The 19452-nt window shown below is 38.1% G+C and overlaps 2 protein-coding genes across 2 annotated transcripts in view; both read left to right on the forward strand.

Annotated features, from left to right (window-relative positions):
* Positions 1-19452, forward strand: part of LOC149191530 (Ribosomal protein L20) — a 79917-nt gene that overhangs the window by 17969 nt on the left and 42496 nt on the right. The gene's annotated exons all lie outside the window — the stretch shown is intronic.
* On the forward strand, positions 9634-15814 carry LOC149191531 (uncharacterized). Its single transcript, XM_089406162.1, has 5 exons — positions 9634-9848; positions 13110-13228; positions 14108-14867; positions 14971-15158; positions 15266-15814. The coding sequence occupies exons 1-5, from the start codon at positions 9634-9636 to the stop codon at positions 15736-15738; spliced, it is 1755 nt and encodes a 584-aa protein (XP_089262288.1). The 3' UTR covers positions 15739-15814.

Genomic DNA, 19452 nt, shown 5'->3' on the forward strand with positions numbered 1-19452 from the left:
AACTCTCAACACATATTTCTCCTCTTCCTACAGGTTCGTACAACACATAAGTGGAAGTTTTCTCTCATACGTGCAAAGGACAGGTGACAGATTTTGATTGGGCCGAATTGCAGGGCTATTTCTAGGTGTTAACCAACGTTGGCTTAGGCATTAGTGGCATGTTTTGACTGCGTTTTTGGGTGAATCCTTTCTGTTCTAGCAGACCACAACTATTGGTGCTAAATTCAAGGAAATCTGTGCTACTTGACCGAAGCCCTAATCACAGACTTTGACCGCAGGCTACTCCTCTATGTTGACCAGGTTTGATTGCTCCTAATTGCACTGTTTTGGGCTCATTTTGTTCTGCTAAGAAGGCCGCATAAATTGCTCCAGGACCGAGCTCCTTTGAAGACCATTTGACTGCTGTCCTATCTCTGGTTAGGGCACACTTTGACAACAATTGACTGCTGTTGACTTGAGCAGATTTCAGGAAGATCAGATTTGACTATAGTTGACTCCATCTCTCTCTTGATAGTTGCTTGGCATATTGACATTATTTGGATATTGAAATTGGATATTGGATGATTTACTCTCTCTGCTGAACATTTGAAGACAATCTAATAAGAGAAGATTTGCAAGGGTTTTCCCCATAGTGGGTTTTGCCTTGGTCATTGACCAAAATTTATGTCTCTTATCTCTTCGCTGTCTTTCATTGTGCATTTGTTTAAATTGTTCTATTTACTATTGCTCTACTGTTATTGGATAACTGTGGCTTCAACAACAATAGGTCATATGAAAGAAGAAACGATAGAAGAAGTAATGAAAGAAGAGACTCCTTCGATGATCGTGAAGATAATTATTGTCTTCCAAAGAGATCAAGGAACTCTAGATATGAAGGTAATGCTACTAATCAATTTGAATATATTCTTATTTCCGCTTTATCTAGTTCATCTCCTTCGAATTCTTGGGATAACTAGCTGGTTGATAGTGGGGCCTCTGACCACTTTTTTGGATATAAGGAGGTTCTCTCTAATTTGGTAGAGAGGGAGACTAATTTGAACATTATTCTTGGTGACAATACCACTCATCCTGTAAAGGGTTTTGGTTCTATCAAATTTCATTTGAACTCTAGGGAATCTGTCTTGCTTCATGATGTATTATATGTGCCGGGATTGAAGAAGAATTTGGTTTTGATATTTGCTTTGGAGGATAAAGGAATGAGGGTTGCATTCATTAAAAGAAAAGTACTCACTTGGCATACTGAATCCTATATGAGAAATTCTTTCACATTGGGATCTAGGTTTGAAGGACTCTATAGAGTCACCAAAAGACCTCTCCTAGCTATGGCGCATAACACAAATCATCAAAGCGAGTTGTGGCACTAAAGATTGGCCCATCTGCATTATGATGCTCTTCCAAAATTAAAGAAGTTGGTCTCCGGGATCCCTAATGTTCAAGCTCAACATGATGGAGTATGCCCTGGATGTGTTAGTGGAAAGAAGACAAGGGCACCATTCCCCTCTAGCGAAAACAAGATGAAATACATCCTTCATCTCATTCATTATGATATATGTGGTCCAATGCCCGTGCATTCTCTTAGGGGTAATCTTTTTTATATCACCTTCATCGATGATTTCTCAAGGAAGACATGGATATACTATTTGAAGCACAAGGATGAGGCATTCAAAATATTCAAGGAGTTCAAGGCTTTGGCTGAAAATCATACAAGGAAGAAAGTAAAGATATTTAGGTCAACAACAACGAGGAATACATCTCAAATGAATTTATAGACTTTTGCAAGGAGGGAATTAAGAAGGAGACCATTGTTCCCTACACTCCCAAGAAAAATGGAGTGGTCGAGAGAAAGAATAGGTCCATTCTAAAAGCTGCTCGTGCCATGCTCCATGATCAAAAGCTACCAAAGTTCCTTTGGGGTGAAGCAACAACACAACAATATATGTTCAAAACAGGTTGTCTCATCAAGCTTTGGATAAAAAGACTCCCAAGGAAGTATTCACAGGTGTCAAGCCCGATATTGGTCATTTCCGGATTTTTCGTTGCCCTGTATACTTCGGTGCATTGAAGAACAAAAGAAACAAGCTATAAGCTACAGGAAGGAAAGGTACGCTTGTTGGATATAGTGAAGATTCTAAAGGATTTAGAATATATATTTCAGGTCAAAGGAAGGTTGAAATTAGCAGTGATGCAACATTCGATGAAGATGTTTCCCTTAGAAAAGCAAGGGACCTTCCTCTGCCTCCTCCTCCTAAAGACAAGAGTGATGATATGGATATTCTAGAAGGTCCTTCTGTGCTTGAATTTGAGAAGGACATCGTTGACGATCCCATGGAGCCTATGGACCCTTTCGATCCTCCTTCATGCGATCACCCTGCAAGGAAAATACCACTTTGGCTCAAGGACACTCTAAGATGTTGAGAAACATGTTGCTACTTGTGGAACTTTCAGGGAAAGCAAGAAGCCATGCAAGTACCAAGCGTATGTTGTAGCTATGAATTATATGATTCAAGTTGAACCAAGTCTTTAAAGAAGCTGTGGAGGAGCAAGTCTGGAAGGATGCAATGGCTAAAGAATATCAGTCTATTATGAAAAATGATGTATTGGATATTGTGCTGAGACCAAAGCGAAGATTTATGGTAACCTCCAAATGGCTCTATAAGATTAAGCATGGGGCTAATGGAAGCATCGAAAAATACAAGGCAAGGTTTATAGCCTGTGGATTCTCTCAAAAAGAGGGGAAGATTATGATGATATATTTGCTTTGGTGGCACGATATACAACTATTTGTTCGATAGTGGCCCTTGCTGGAAGTCAGGGATGGACTCATTATCAAATGGATGTGAAGACTGCTTTCTTACATGTTTTGCTGCAAGAAGAATTGTATGTAGAAGAACCTCTAGGATTTGAAGTTTATGTCAGGAAGACCCATGTATGCCAATTGAAGAAAGCTCTCTACGGATTGAAGCAAGCTCCCCGTGCTTGGTATGCTCGTATCGACAACTAGTTGATAAAGTTGGGATTCACAAGGAGCAATGCTGATCCAAACTTGTACTTCAAAACAATCCAAGGTATGCCTTTCATTTTGGTATTTTCTGTTGATGACTTATTCATGACAAGGGCAGACCCTCTCATTCTAGAATGTAAGAGAAAGTTGGCTTCCGAATTCGAGATGAAAGACCTTGGTTTGATGCACTATTTCCTGGGACTAGAAGTATGGCAAAAGCTGGGTGAGATTTTCCTTTCACAAGGAAAATATGTTGTGAAACTTCTAGAGAGATTTGGCATGGTTGAGTGCAAATCCTTGCCTACACCTATGGAGATGAATTTCAACAAGCTGTGTGGAGAAACCATTGGACTGGACCTAGCAAACCCTTTTGAGTATAGACAATTGGTTGGTGCATTGATGTTTCTCGTAAATACTCGCCTCGACATATGTTTTGCAGTTAACACCTTGTGCCAATTTATGGCTGGGCCTCACCATGTACATTGAGTTGCTGCCAAGCATGTGTTGAGATTTCTACTTGCGACTATTAACCTTGGATGGATTGAGATATGCTAGCTGGATTCATTTGCAGCATAGCTATCCAAATTCTTGGGTTAACTCGCTGGTTGATAGGGGGGCCTTTGACCACTTTTCTGGATATAAGGAGGTTCTCTCTAATTTGGTAGAGAGGGAGACCAATTTGAACATTATTCTCGGTGACAATACCACTCATCCCGTAATGGGCTTTGGTTCTGGCAAATTTCACTTGAACTATGGGGAACCTATCTTGCTTCATGATGTATTATATGTGTTGGGATTGAAGAAGAATTTGGTTTCAATATCCTACTTTAGAGGATAAAGGAATGAGGGTTACATTCATTAAAGGAAAAGTACTCACTTGGCCTGCTAAATCCTATATGAGAAATGCCTTCACATTGGGATCTAGGTTTGAAGGACTCTATAGAGTCACTGAAAGACATCTCTTAGCTATGGTCTATAATACAAATCATCAAAGCGATTTGTGGCACCAAAGACTGACCCATCTGCATTATAATGCTCTTCCAAAATTAAAGAAGTTGGTCTTTGGGATCCCCAATGTTCAAGCTCAACAAGATGGAGTATGCCTTGGATGTGCTAGTGGAAAGAAGACAAGCGGATCATTCCCCCCTAGCGAAAACAAGACGAAATACATCCTTCATCTCATTCATTCTGATATATGTAGTCCAATGCCTGCGCATTCTCTTGGGGGTCATCTTTATTACATCACCTTCATCGACGATTTCTCAAGGAAGAGATGGATATACTATTTGAAGCACAAGGATGAGGCATTCGAAATATTCAAGGAGTTCAAAGCTTTGGTTGAAAATCATACAGGGAAGAAAATAAAGATGTTCAGGTCCGACAACGACAGGTAATACATCTTAAATGAATTTATAGACTTTTGCAAGAAGGAAAAAATTAAGAAGGATACTATTGTGCCCTACACTTCATAGAAAAATGGAGTGGCTGAGAGAAAGAACAGGTCTTGCTGCACACATTTTGTCAAAGTTCCAAGGATGCAATTGTACCGTAGTTTCAAAGGATCAAGATCAACAACCATCAACTTTTTGAGTCATTGTAAACCCATTCTTCAAAATTTGTAGTGTAAATGATGTTAGTAATATGGTGCATATATGTAACAACCTAGGTAGGCCTATAATTTTGGCGACACATTTCATCCTAGGAGGTTTTTTGTCTCACTGATTTATCTATGTTTCTAAACGCGGATGATCGACTGACTTTTTCCCTCTAGCCTCATCCAAAGCTAGGGTTTAAATTATCGTTAAAGTCTTAGGTGAGGCCTAGTGTTTTAGTCACGTCTTTTGTAAGAATGATTTGGGAATAATTTAAGCTAATTGACTAAATTATTTTATTACAAGTCACTTGGTCTACTAGATCATATTGTGTCGCAGAACTGTGTGTATTTTGAGGGTCTATAACGAACGAGTTATTCCCCCTTTGAGGGTTGAATTTGTAAAATCCTATGTAAAAAAATATTTTAGTGCATGGCCCTTCATACTTAGACACCATGGTAAAATATTTGAAGGAGGAAAAATAAGTAATCCCCTCAATTTTCAATTAATTATTATTTTTTTTCTGGGAAAAATAAAATTAATCCTAAGTCAGAAAATTAATTAATTAGAGTAAAAAAATTAAAATGTTAGAGAAATTAAATTCTCCAAGTGGAAAAACTCGCGGGTCATGAAGAAATAAATTTTTGGAGGTCCCTCACCAAGGGAATATTGGAAATTTCAAGAAAAAATGGACCCTTGGCCTTGGTGGTTGAGTCAAAGTCAATTTTTTGAGGAAATTAGATCAAAATAATTATTTTTGAGCTAATAAAAAATGGTTTTAATGAGAAATTCGAAAGTTCCTCAAAAATAAGTATTTTCGACGGCAAAGATTAAAAGTTGATCAAGGATCTATCAATGGTCGAGATTATTATGATGGAGATCAAGCTAACTAGCCTTTATTTTCCACTTGGAGGATTTATCTATAAATTAGAGGTCATTTGTGTCTCAACCTAACTGATTTTTGGCTAGTGTAACTTTGTAAAAGCTGATGTGAAGCCACTGTCCCGATGGGAACGTTTTGATAATCATAATAAAAGACTTTGGGGTGCAGTTCATGGTGTCTTTGTCTCGCTGATTTGTGGTATGTGCTGGGTACAGACATTCCTATATTGTGCTTTAAAATTTAATTGAATCATTATTTCATTGTAGATGATAAGAACATTGTATTGGTAAGTTTTGGGCTGATCTTAGGTGATTCGTTTCATTGTATGTTCTAATGGTTTATTCTTGAGAAAAATATATAGAGTTTTCAGGTTCCCCATCCCTTGGGCTCCAAGTTCACAAACTGTGGGCACAGATTGACCATGTTTGGATTCTGAATATATTATATGATTTTATAACTTCGCTAAGGTTGTGGTTTGGCATTTATTTTTCGAATTACATTTAGCCATTGTCAAAATTTACAAAAAATTTATTCTAAAAAATTCTTCTAAGCATTGTACACTTGTATATTTTGTATAATTATTTTAATTTCTAACCCTTGTTTTGCAGTTGGGGTTTTTTCTGGGGTTTTGGGATTTTAAATTTTTGTATATATTGAAGTCTTGGGATATTGTATATTTATTTGTGCAGGTGAATCAAAAGAAAATTGTTGGATTAGAGCTAGATCTAGGCCCTTGAGGGTAAGATCTAGCCTCTATAAATTTTTTTCGGGCCAACAATTGGAGAATTTTGCAGAAATTGAAAACCTGAAGCAAAATATTTTTTTTGGGCAGGGGTTTCAAGTTTTTTTTAGACTTCCGAGGCCCAACATCTTCCTCCTAGCCTCAACGTCAGCCCTCTAGCCCCCGTGTCAGCCTTTTTTGGCCCTATTAAGCCTGGCCATGAGGCCTAAAGGTCTCGACCTCCCTCCTTATGCCTCCGCTTGGCATTCTCCCTCCTCCGTCTTCCCTTTTCTCCCCTTATTCCTCCTCCGCAGATCCTTCTTGCGCTCCGTCTCCCTTTCGACCCTCCTTCCCTCCTTGCCATGCGCCTTAGGCCTCTCGGCCTTCGCTATAACCTTTTGTTGCAGGTCTCATTGAGGCCTCAACCCTAGGCCGCAACCCCTTAAGGCCTTGCGGCCCCTTCCTCAACATGGACGACAACCTTTAAGGCTTGCCGTGGGCCCACCTAGGCCCTCCCTCCTCTGTTGTGGGGTTTTCTAGGCCTCTAGGCCTTAGCCATAGGCGTACAAGGCCTTTCTCCCTTCCCTTTTGCCCCCTCTTAGCCCTTATTTGCCCTCATTCATCCTTCAGTTGGTCATTTGATTTCTGGACTGAATATTGGTGGGTTTTGCAGGAGAATTTGGCTCAAAGTTTGGTGTTTGCAGGTGCTCCAGACATTGGAATTTTTTTGGCAAATTGGGCAAGTGATCATCTAGGCCTAGAGGTAGGGGGTTTGATTTCTAAACCATATTTTCTTTCACTGTTTACTACAGCTCTCTGAATACATTCATAACAATGACTAAATTTAAATTTAAATGCTCTAAAAATCACATATAAGTTGCCTAAATGCACTAAGAAATTCATGGTATAAGTTTACTAGTCATTTTGTGAATTGGGCATTGTTTCTTGGGCATAAATCTAACTGATTTGTTGACTGAATATCTCTGCATAACAAGTGTGATCAGATCTGATAATTACATCATAAAGGGCTAAAGAATCTAAAATTTCAGTTTGATAAGCTTGTTTTGGCATTTGGCAATTGTTTGGCACATTTTGGCACACATTCTCATATTGGTGGCTCACTGTTTTCACAATTGTCTTACTGCTGTCATAAGTGCATTGAAATTTGATATAACACTGAAAAATACATCATAAGAAGGTTGGTTAGCTTATATTTTCACTTGGCAAGTCATTGGGTGTCTCATTGCTCATATTTGGTTCATACATGCTTGTCATTTTTGGATCTAGAGTGATTTTACTTGCTGCTGTCCTAAAGGCATAATAATTGCTCATTTGAATGTGATTGGGACATAAGTGACTTGAGAAATTTCATTGCTCATACTCCATTGATAATAATTGTTCCTTGTTTCATGGTTTCATGTGCTATTAGGTTGCTAGCATTGATATTTGGAATCTAACATTGTGTTTCTTGTGAGTTTCATAAGTATCAAAGCTCATCTCTTTATAAGTTCACTCTCTCTAAAGCACATTGATCTAAATAATCTTGCTGTCTCTTTGAGTAATCATCATTGGACATTATTTTCTAATTGTGTCTTACTTTCTAATCAAAAGAGCCTTGGTGAATATTGTTTTCATTATTGCTTCATTGGTGAATGATACTCTCATTAAGATCTAAATGCTCTTTATTTGAAATCTTTGGATTGGCATTAAAGTAACTTGTTTTTCTCAATTGACATTCTAATTGGTGTTCTTTGCTTAAAGGCCACTAATCCAATTGAGTATCTTGTGATTGTTGATATTAAGTAATATTGGCATAAGCATTTATCTTGTTGAAATATCTTGAATTGTCTCAAGAAATTGTCATTGACATTTCATATTTAATCATTAAAGTGGATAAGTGCTCCGAATTGCTATCAATTACATTGTCTAAGCATCTCGTGGAAGGTAATTTTGTCTTAAGTTGAATTGATCTATTGTTGAGTATTGGCACTTGATAATTTGACACATACTTGGTGATAAGATTGTCTTTCCATTTATTTCTAAGTACTCTTGTCATAAAGGTTAATCATAACCAAAGTACTTAAGCATTACGCAATCTTAGCATAAGAAATCACTCATACACCTTGCATAAGCATCCTAAGTCTAGTTGCATTAATAACACACCTCAAATCATAAGCTTGATTGATAGACATCTAGGGCCAACCTTTCTCAATTTAGCTTGAGGAATTCAACACCTTTTTAGTGGTTAACACGGTGACCTTGCAGTCGTCAGAGCCACATTCTCTGCAGCGCAGGAGACATCGGGTGGTTGGAAAACAGAGGGAGGTATGGTTAATCTAGCCTTTGCTTGCTTCCTGTTGGCTTCCATCTCACAAAATACTCTAAACACTGGTTCAAAACAATTAAGAGGAAGGTCTTACTTAGAATAGGCATATAACTAAAGGTAACCAAGATTCTTGCATCACACTTAGGCCTTGGGATTTGCATAGCATATAAGTTAGTGAAGCATCCAAGCAATGATTGTCCATCTAGTTACTTGGTCTTTAATTAATAATAAGCAAGAAGCTGACTCCATAAGGCACTGATCTCACATATAAATTTAATCTAATCCTTAAATCTTGTTTAAATTAACCAAGTAGCTAGGCCAGTCAATTGTGTTTCCCAGACTCGTTGGTTGCCAATTTGTCCTTCATCTTCACATTTCCATAAGTCCTACCCCCCATAGTCTACTGTTGGAAGTCAATTAAAATGGAGAGGTTGGGGATTAGAGTGAAAACCCACGACCTAAGTTGTCATCACAGTGCCTGTACAGTATGAGCGATAACAAATCCATTGTAGAAGTTGTTCGAGCCATGCTCCATGATCAAAAGCTGCCAAAGTTCCTTTGGGCTGAAGCAACAAACACAATAGTATATGTTCAAAACAGGTTGCCTCATCAAGCTTTGGACAACAAGACTCCTGAGGAAGTATTCACAAGTGTCAAGCTCGATATTGGTCATCTCCGAATTTTTGGCTGCCTCATATACTTCCATGTGCCGAAGGACAAAAGAAACAAGCTAGAAGCTACAGGAAGGAAAGGTACGTTTGTTGGATATAGTGAAGATTCTAAAGCATTTAGAATATATATTTATGGTCAAAGGAAGGTTGAAATTAGCAGGGATGTAACATTTAATGAAGATGTTGCCCTTAGAAAAGCAAGGGACCTCCCTCCGCCTCCTCTCCCTGAAGACAAGAGTGATGATATGGATATTCTAGAAGGTCCTTCTGTGCCTGAATCCGAGAAGGACATTGTTGATGATCCCATGGAGCCTATGGACCCTTTGGATCCTTCTTCACTCGATCCCCATACAAGGAAAAGACCACTTTGGCTCAAGGACACTCTACAAGATGCCGAGAAACATGTTGCTGCTCGTGGTACCAAGCTTATGTTGTAGCTATGAACAATATGATTCAAGCTAATCCAAGTACTTTTGAAGAAGCCGTGGAGGAACGATTCTGGAAGTATGCAATGGTCGAAGAATATGAGTCTATTATGAAAAATGATGTATGGGATATTGTACCGAGACCAAAGGGAAGATCTGTTGCAACCTCCAAATGGCTATATAAGATTAAGCATGGGGCTGATGGAAGCATTGAAAAATACAAGGCAAGGTTTGTAGCCTGTCGATTCTTTCAAAAAGAGGGAGAAGATTACGATGATATATTTGCTTCGGTGGCACGATATACAACCATTCGTTTGATGGTAGCACTTGCTGCAAGTTAGGGATGGACTCTTCATCAAATGGATGTGAAGACTACTTTCTTACATGGTTTGCTGCAAGAAGAAGTGTACGTAGAACAACCTCTAGGATTTGAAGTTTATGACAGGAAGACACATGTATGCTGATTGAAGAAAGCTCTGTGTGGATTGAAGCAAGCACCTCGTGCTTGGTATGCTCGTATCGACAACTACTTGATAAAGTTGGGATTCACAAGGAGCAATGCTGATCCAAACTTGTACTTCAAAACAATCCAAGGTATGCCTCTCATTTTGGTATTATATGTTGATGACTTATTCATGACAAGTGCAGACCCTCTCATTCTAGAATGTAAGAGGAAGTTGGCTTTCAAATTCGAGATGAAAGAGCTTGGTTTGATGCACTATTTTTTGGAACTAGAAGTATGGCAAACGCCGGGTGAGATTTGGTTGAGAAATCTAGGGCATTAGCATTAGGTGATTTCCCTTCTATTAGTAACTGCTTGTGAATGCTTTTTACTTGTTTAGATTAGGATATTCTTCATGTTGGATTATTAGTGTTCTTCTTCATCAAACAGTAACCAATGCATGAACATAATATACAAGAGACACAACATGTAGGCTATGAGCCAGGGCCAAAACCTGTCATTCTTAAGAGGAAAACCTGCACAAATTCTTTTTATAGAGATTCCAATTGACGAATACCAAGACCAAGACCAAGACCCCTGACCTATTAGCCACTCCATGATCAAGACATGAGTCCTCTTCTGCTTTTGTCTTCTAGATTCCTCTTCCACTGCTCAGACTACATCCCTAGAGACCTTCATTGTGATAGCAATGAGAGAGCTCCAAAATCCATCACTGTAATATCATTAAAGACTTCATCACTGTACTGTAATCATGTCCAAATTGTAGCATCATTGACACTGTGACTTGAGCGAGGTTAGCACTGGATCCTTCTCCCTATGGTAGCACAGAGACTTCTTTATCTAAACAGAAATTGAACTGAAACATAGTCTTCTTATCTTACGAGCATTGGACTCTACTCAACACTGAAACAATGTCATTGCATTCTCCTATATGAACTTGTCTTCTGCACTAGGCCATCCGAATGGAGGTATCCGACTTATTCACTGTTTTTGTCTTCCGAAATCACAGTGAGAGAACCGAATTTCTGATTGTAGTTTCTCCTCAGAAAGACCAAAACTTCTTCTTCACTGTTACTGTGATCTCTAGATAAGAGGGATCCAAATTCCCTTACAGAACTGAAGCATGCATCCTTGTAGTCTTCACCGAAACAGAGGTAACCCATGTCTCTTTTCCTTCTCTCGAAAATTCAGAGATATGCGAATATCTTTCTCTGTCTTTATGTGAAGAGCCTAGCCTCTTATATATAGTGGTTCGTCCATATACCCAAGCCGACATGAGCATTCGAATGGGTGGGTCTCCTTAATGTGAGGCGACATGAATTTGTCATTGATATAGAGGCCGACATCAAGTGAAGAGGATTGTGCTTGTTATTGGAGGGCTTTCTAGACACTTAGTTGACTAATACATTTTACATATGCTCAAGAAGAGCTCTTCATACATGACATTAATTCTTTGACCTTAATGAGAAATCCTAAAGCTCTCAATGGGAGCCAAAATCACTTGCTCATGAAACCCATGAAGCAAGCCTTACAAAAATAATTTTATTTTCTTCATTACTTTATTTACGAAAGTCATAATTACATGTCATTATGAAGACTGAACCTAGTTACACTTTTCAACACTCGCTCTTAGTTAGGGAGGTATTCATAACAGTGTTATCGACATCGAACTGGTTCCGACAAAACTGGCCGGTCCAACCGGTTTGGAGGCAAAATTGGTTCGAACCAGCTCTCCGAACTAGAAATGACCGGTTCGGTATCGAATTGGTCTGGCCCGTTCCAAACTGGTTCTGCCAGCGCGCGGGCCCCATGGCCGCGTGGCTAGGTAAGCCAAAAATTTGAATTTTTTGTTTTTGTTTTTATTTTTTATTTTTTATTTTTATATAATATTATTTTTCCTAAATTCTAAACCTAATCTAGGCCCCCCCCTAAAACTATTTAAACCAATGTGGAAAAAGTCAAAGTCGGGATTAATTCGGCAAGGGTCCAAAAGTTGAAAAACTCGGCAAAGTCGGGAGTTTTTCGAAAAAGTCGGCAAAATTAAAAAAATACAAAAATATTCATTTTTTAAAAAATCCGGACTTTTTCAATAAAATCCCGATTTTTTCAATAAAATCCCGATTTTTTCAAAGAAAAAAAAATCATTAAAGAAACTACCACGATTTTTTGGAAAAAGTCCTGATTTAATCCCGACTTTTTCGATTTAATCCCGATTTTTTCGACTGGGAAAAAATCGGCAAAAAATCAGCCGATATAATCGGCTAGCCAAAAAAATCGCGTTTTGGGGATTTAATCCCGATTTTTTCCCAACTTTTTCCACACTGATTTAAACACCCCCACCCCTTCTATTCTACTCACTATTTAGTCACTATTCATTCGAGTCTCTTGCATTTCTTGAGCTAAGTTCGATGAGGAGAATTTGGAGAGTTTTTTGCAGGGTTGTTCCGAGGGAGATTTTTTGCAGGGTTGTTCCGAGGGAGATTTTTTGCAGGGTTGTTCCGAGGGAGATTTTTTGCAGGGTTGTTCCGAGAGAGATTTTTTGCAGATTTGAAGAGCTGATTGGAGTCTTGGAGAGCTTTTGGGTTGGAATATTTTTGAGCTACTTCAAAGATTTATTTTTTCCCAGAGATTTTTGGGTTTTCTTCAGTGGTTTTTGCAATTGGTGGAAGATTTTATTTTATTTTATTGGGGTTGCTAAATAGCTGATTTTGGAGCTGATTTTCTCCTAAATATTTAGAGGGCAAATCAAGGAAATTACAACTCTCTTTTTCTTTTCTTCTATTTTTCTCTAAAAATCAACTATTTTTTTCCCATAAAAATTTAAAACCCTAGTGTTTTTATGTAGATTTGTAGGGGCTGCTGTGGAGTTGATTTTCTTTAGCAAATTAAGAGGGAAATACAAGGTATTTTTTCTACCATTAATGTTTTATTTTTCTTCTTTTAAAATTTTAAAAACCCAGTTTTTTAATGCAGAATTCAGAATTTCAGATTTCTTTTATTTTTCTCAAAAAATATTGTAATTTGCAGGGTTATTTTGAGATATTTCATTGGAAAATTTCTGAAGGAGATTTTGGAGCTAATTGAAGAGCTTATTTTCAGCTTGGCTGAAGCTTCTTCTCTTCTCAACATTTACAGATATTCTCCAGGTATTTCATTGTTTCTACTCTTTTATTTTTCTGTAAAAAATGTGATAAAATTCTAAATACCATAGGGTTTTCTATGAGATTTTTCTATTCTTCCCCATGGCCCTCAAAAACAAGAATGATCTAGTTTGGGTTCACTGTCATTAAAATGAAGAAGGGGTAAAAGTCTGCAACTATTGTTGCGGTAAAGAAGTTAAGGGTGGGGGGATCCATAGAATCAAAGAACACCTAGCATATTGGAGAGGACAAGTAAAACCTTGTGAAAATGTTTCTGATGATTTCAAAGCAGAGATGGAAAGTTTAATTGAATCCTACAATGAAGAGAAGGGGAAAAAAGACTTAAAAAAGATATAGCCAAAAGTCATAAGGATGATGCCATGTATAGTGACCCTAATTTTGAAGCACATGTGCCCAGTTTTGAAGAATCCTCTAGTTTCCCTTCTAAAGTTGGAGAGGGTAGTTCAAGTGGTTTAAACTTGAAGAGGACAACAACCTGTAAAGGGATTGACTGCTTCTTTGTACCCCGAACCACCCCTGGTTCTCAACCAACCCTTGATGCTAATTGGAAGAAAATAGAGGAGGAGGTTGCATATGAATGTATTGCTAGATGGTGGTATGATGCAAACATACCTTGTAATGCTACTAATTCTGCATATTATCAGCCCATGATTGATGTTATAACTTCATGTGGAGCAGGCTTCAAAGGCCCTAGCTTTCATGATATCAGGGGGTCACTTTAACAAAATGAGGCCCAAAGAATAGAAGAGTACTCTACAGAGTGCAAGCAATCATGGACCAAAACAGGATGCACAATTATGTCTGATGGATGGACTGATGGTAGATCTCGCACCATACTGAATTTCTTAATTGCTTGTCCAAAAGGTACTGCGTTTCTCAAATCTGTTGATGCATCTGATCAGGTGAAAGATGCACAATTGCTAATTCGTCTTTTGGATGAAGTAGTTATGAAAGTAGGGTCTAAAAATGTTGTACAAGTTATCACAGATAATGCCTCTAATTATGTTGCAGCGAGAAAGATGTTGGAAGAAAAACATTCCACCATTTGGTGGTCTCCATGTGCAGCCCATTGTTTGGACTTCATGCTTGAGGATATTGGCAAAATTGAGTGGGTGAAGAAGTATGTGGAAGATGCAAAATCCATAACCAGGTACATCTACAGCCACTCATGGGTTTTAAACCTTATGAGAAAACACACAGGGGGTAAAGAGCTTGTTCGATCGACCATCACACGATTTGCAACCAACTTCTTTTCGTTGCAATTCCTTGTTCAACAAAAAACAAACTTGAGGAAGATGTTTTCATGTGATGAATGGAATTCATCTAATTGGAGCAAAAAGGCAGAAGGGAAACATATGGTTGACCAAGTATTTGACAAAAGATTTTGGTCAAAGGCAGAGGAGATTGTGCTATTTAGTGAGCCTCTTGTCAGAGTTTTGCGGATGGTGGATAGTGATAAATCTACTATGGGTTTTGTTTATGAGGCCATGGATCAGGCCAAGGAACAAGCAACATATGGGGATAAAAGACAAAAATACATTCCTTTATGGAGAATCATTGATGAAAGATGGAACAAACAACTCCATAGACCTTTACATGCAACCGGCTACTACTTATATCCAAGGTATGTAATTTTGGATTTCATTTCTCATTTCTTATAAGTTATAAGTTTTAACTTTTAGTTTTGTTGACTCGATTAATATGTTTTTGTTTTCTGAATTTTGAAGGTACCATTACACTACCAATTTTGAGGCTGATGGGGAGGTTTTAGGGGGATTGTATAAATGCATTGGGTGCATGATCCCAAATTCCAAGCCTCGAGATCAAATTCATAACAAGCTCTTGAATTTTAGTGAGAGTCTTAGTACATTTGGAATTTCTATGGCTATAAGAAATAGAGCAAAGAGTCCCCCAAGTAAAAACTGTTAAAATTTGCAAATTCTTGTATTAATAATTTTTTCATTTGATTTCAACTTTCAAATTCATTTGCTAATACCTTTTTTCCTTCCACTCTTTTTGCAGCATATTGGTGGCAACAATTTGGTAGTGAATGCGCTCAATTTCAAAAATTTGCAATTGGAATTTTGAGTCAAACATGTAGTGCTTCAGGGTGTGAGCGGAATTGGAGTGTGTTTGAGCGTATACACACTAAGAAGAGGAACCGTTTGGAGCAAAAGCGATTGAATGACATGGTTTTTGTTCAGTACAACCTTAGGTTGAGGCGCAATCAATTGCTAAATAAAACCCCTGAAACAAGAAACATTGTCTTGGGTGACTTTGATCCAACATCAGACTGGGTTGTGGAGAGTCAACTCGCATCATTTGACAATGAAGACCTTTCTTGGTTGGACTTGGACCCACCTCCACAGGATGCAGAGGCAGATATATTAGAAGCACCAGTAGCAGCTTCAGGGCCAGGGGAATCAAGCCGTAATCCCATTGCAGACTTGGATGCTACTCATTCTTTAGATGAGGATGAGGAGGATGATGATTGATGATTTGATCATTGATTTGCTATAGTTGTAGCTTGTAGCATTGTAGGATGTAGTATAATACTATGATCTAGCATGTTATTTTGGACTATAAAGGCCTTTTAGAGCCTGCTTCTCGATGAGTGTAGCATTTTTGTTCAACGATGTTTTGCGCTAAGTGCTATTTTGGTTATGTGCACTATTACTTGCTATATAAATGAGAAATTTTGCATATTTGTGTATAAATGGTTTAGATTCATATGGATGTACATGAATATATTTGTTTTTTCTTTAAAATATGAATATTTTATGTATTTTAGGTAAACCAGTTTTGTTTGTTTGTTTGTTTGTTTTTCCGGTTCCGACCGGTTACCGATCCACAATGTTTTTTGGTGCGATGACCGGTTCGGTTCTGATAACATTGATTCATAATGGTACTTGTTCATTCTCAATCTGAAGAATTTCTCATAAGAAGAATTAGATTGGCAACTCATTTGGATAACATCATATCAACCAACATTGTTACATAGCAAGGTCTTGACTAACAACTTCTTATCTCCACAAGATCTAAGCTCAATGCAGGCAAGATCATTGTCTCTCTCGGAACATACCCCACCCGGGTTCTCTCAGGATATGTTCCATGAGGGCTATTCTTATCTTGGACTCCCCAGTCCTCAAAGAATATCGGTCCTCCATGACTACTCTTCCATTGGATGCCCTATCTCATCCCCAAAGAGTATCAAATGCCAAATGATTACCCAATCCTCCATTCTGTCTTCCCAGGTGAAGACCAAAATGACATGTCTATCTCTCCCTCTCAAATAGGGAGGACATATTCCTGTAAAGGAATGTACTCGTTCCTACCAAAAAGGAAAGTACCTAAGCTCCCTCTTGGCTTAGGAATTTTCAAGTTTCTTCCGAGTAAGAAACTTCTTTTTCCGACTCCCTCTTAACTAGGGACCTACAACAACTCTTCAAGTGGAACGACTCGCTGCCTGAAGAACTCCTCCTTCTTTGATGTCGTCAATTTCTTTTGTCAGGGAGTCTTCATCTTTCGGGGACTTATTCGTAGGGCACATACCATCCATCACTTTCATCCATGAGTTAGTCATTTCTTCATTTTTGTCATAAAGTGATCCATCAGATTTCCATCTGGCTTCGCTTCATGTCATTCAGCTTTCATGCCATATTTTCCAGAAGGATCTTACATCCTTCAATATGGTCCTCTTGGAAGTCATCCACAGATCTTCCCTTCGACAGTCCTACAGAAGCCCATCCAGATATTAGTTCAAAAATAAGAGATGAACATTTAAATCAAAATTACCTTAGTGATGGTCTTTCTTCATGACATCTTCCTGTAGGTATCAACATCTTGCATACATGTTGACACATTTCCCAAAGATATTCATTGTTAAGGGTCTCCATCCTTTTCCGACTCCTAACAGAGTCTTCGTATCTTTCTGGGAGATATTCTAGTCAACTCTTCTTGGACTCAGATGTTGAATGCCTTTTACCTTTGTTGCATACTTTCACGATCTCTTCCTTTCTTTTCACACTTCATTCCCAGGAGCTTCCAATCAGAGTTCCTTAATTGTAGTCAACCACCTCATACTTCATATGAGGACATATTATGTTGATTTCATCTGGTGCGACTTATGCCTTCTTGCATCGTTTCATAGGAGGAGATCCTATCATGCTTCTCAAGCGAGAAGTCATGGTCCATGTTACCTGCAACCATACAACATGACATTATAATATTAAATACAAGCATACATACCTCTTTAGGTCATCTAGCCTTCTTTCAACAGCTTCCTTGATTGAAAAGATCTTCAACCCCTTGATCTGCTTCATCTCTCAGGTCATCATACCGTTATCCCATGAACTCCACAAGTTGGAGTTCCGCATGAAACACTTGCTTCTTCTCTAGATCGACAAATCCTCTAATGAGGATTCCATCCCGCATATCCTGATTCAACAGATGTTTCCCCTTTTAACTGATGTATGATGAGACTTGTCCTAGATGACTTCTTCCTTTGATCTTTCAATGAGGTCACCGAGACTCAAGAGCTATATCCTTCAAAGTTGACTATCAGACATCCTTCATGTTTCCTATGGTGATGTCACGAGTTCTTGTTTCTAATGCTTCCATGATGCCACGATGCATCTTATTATTTATTATAGCCATATTGTATAACATAAGATCTAGAAGCTATGTTAAGACCCCTTTGTAAGGGAGACTATCTCAGAAATAGTAGAGATCTCTTACTTCCTCTTTTCCTGGACTTCTTCTTTTCAGCTTCCTCCTCTTCTTCAGTGATATGGGCTTCTTCTCTTCTTTTGATATTGCCCCTTTAAGACAAACTTTTTTGTAATGTCCATAATTTTTACATCTAGAGCATTGAATCTCAACTATGCTCTTCTTTCTTTTTCCGAGGAACAAATTTCCAAACTTCCTTTTCCTTTCTGCAAAGGTTTGAGTCCTTTAACCTTCAACTCTTTTTTCCCTCAACTTGTCTTCTTCTATCTTGCATAGAAACCTCAAGTTGTTGAATGAGGTAACTTTCTTATCCTTGTGGATATTTGTTACCTTGTTCATTAGTTAGTGCATTTAGAACAATGATGATTATCTTTTTATCATCTCTCCCAGATTTCGCAGTTGAGATCTTATGAAAATATCCCTTCATTCTTTGATACCTTCGATTTTGTGTAGATTAGATCTAAGTCACGTTGCCTTCTTTATCGCATCTCAAGAGAATATTCTTACGAGCTTATCATATACATCTCTGTCTCCAATATTGCTATATGAGGGGACCTTTCATAAGAATCCCTTTCCATGAATTTAGAGGAGGCCTTTTGATGTGTTTAATGACTTCACTTTCTTTGAGGACTATGCCTATCCTCCTTTTTCATGCACGAAATTTCGATGACCCAACCAACTTATAGATCTCCTTGCAAGCACAAAGTCATTTTACCAAATTTAATTAAAGAATGAAAGATACTTACTTGACAAGTGAAGATGAAATCTTCTACTTGATCACTTTGATGATGGTTGAAGAAGATGTATTAGTGCTCCCTCTTGGATGATCTTCTTCCAAATGAAAATCCTCTCTTCAATAAAAAAGATTGCTCCTGTTATGATGACAACGTCTTTTGATTTGGCTTCCTTTTGATGAGGATGATTTGCTGCTTTCTCGTATGATCTTCTTCAAGGAGAAGGAGAGGATCCTTGCTTGCTTTATAACCTTGAAGATGATGATAATGCCTCCTAGCCTTCAAGATACTTCGGCTTCCTCGGTAGTGAATGAGTGCAAATCAGAATTGCTTCTAGGGTTTCGAATTTCTTCAAGATGATGTGATCTTCATCTTTAAAGTTCTTCGAGCTACCTTGCTTTGTACTTGATGAGGGTCTTTGTGGTCTTTTGATGATGACTAGAGGATCCAAAATTTTTGTTGTTTGTAGATTGCTTCTTCGATCTAGGGTTTTATTCTTCAATGTAGATATTGATCTTTTGCTTTGATAACCTTCAACTTGCTTAGATGCCTTTCTTGAAACTCGATCCTTGAGTGTCTCTTTGATTAGATGCCCTTCCTTTGACTTCAACGCCTTAGCTCCGATACCATGTTGAGAAATCTAGGGCATTAGCATTTGGTGATTTCTCTTCTATTAATCACTGCTTGTGAATGCTTTTTACTTGTTTAGATTAGGATCTTCTTCATGTTAGATTATTAGTGTTCTTC

Source organism: Pinus tabuliformis, chromosome 2_2 (genome assembly GCF_031772625.1).
Source record: "Pinus tabuliformis cultivar Carrire ecotype Pingquan chromosome 2_2, CPIR1, whole genome shotgun sequence".
Taxonomy (NCBI): domain Eukaryota; kingdom Viridiplantae; phylum Streptophyta; class Pinopsida; order Pinales; family Pinaceae; genus Pinus; species Pinus tabuliformis.

Excerpts from the sequence above, each read along its gene's own strand:
- LOC149191531 (XM_089406162.1), top strand. The coding sequence starts at position 9,634 with ATGAACAATATGATTCAAGCTAATCCAAGTACTTTTGAAGAAGCCGTG. Across the intron at positions 13,229-14,107 it reads CATTTACAGATATTCTCCAG|GTACTGCGTTTCTCAAATCT; the intron begins GTATTTCATTGT and ends CTTGTCCAAAAG. Across the intron at positions 14,868-14,970 it reads GGCTACTACTTATATCCAAG|GTACCATTACACTACCAATT; the intron begins GTATGTAATTTT and ends TGAATTTTGAAG.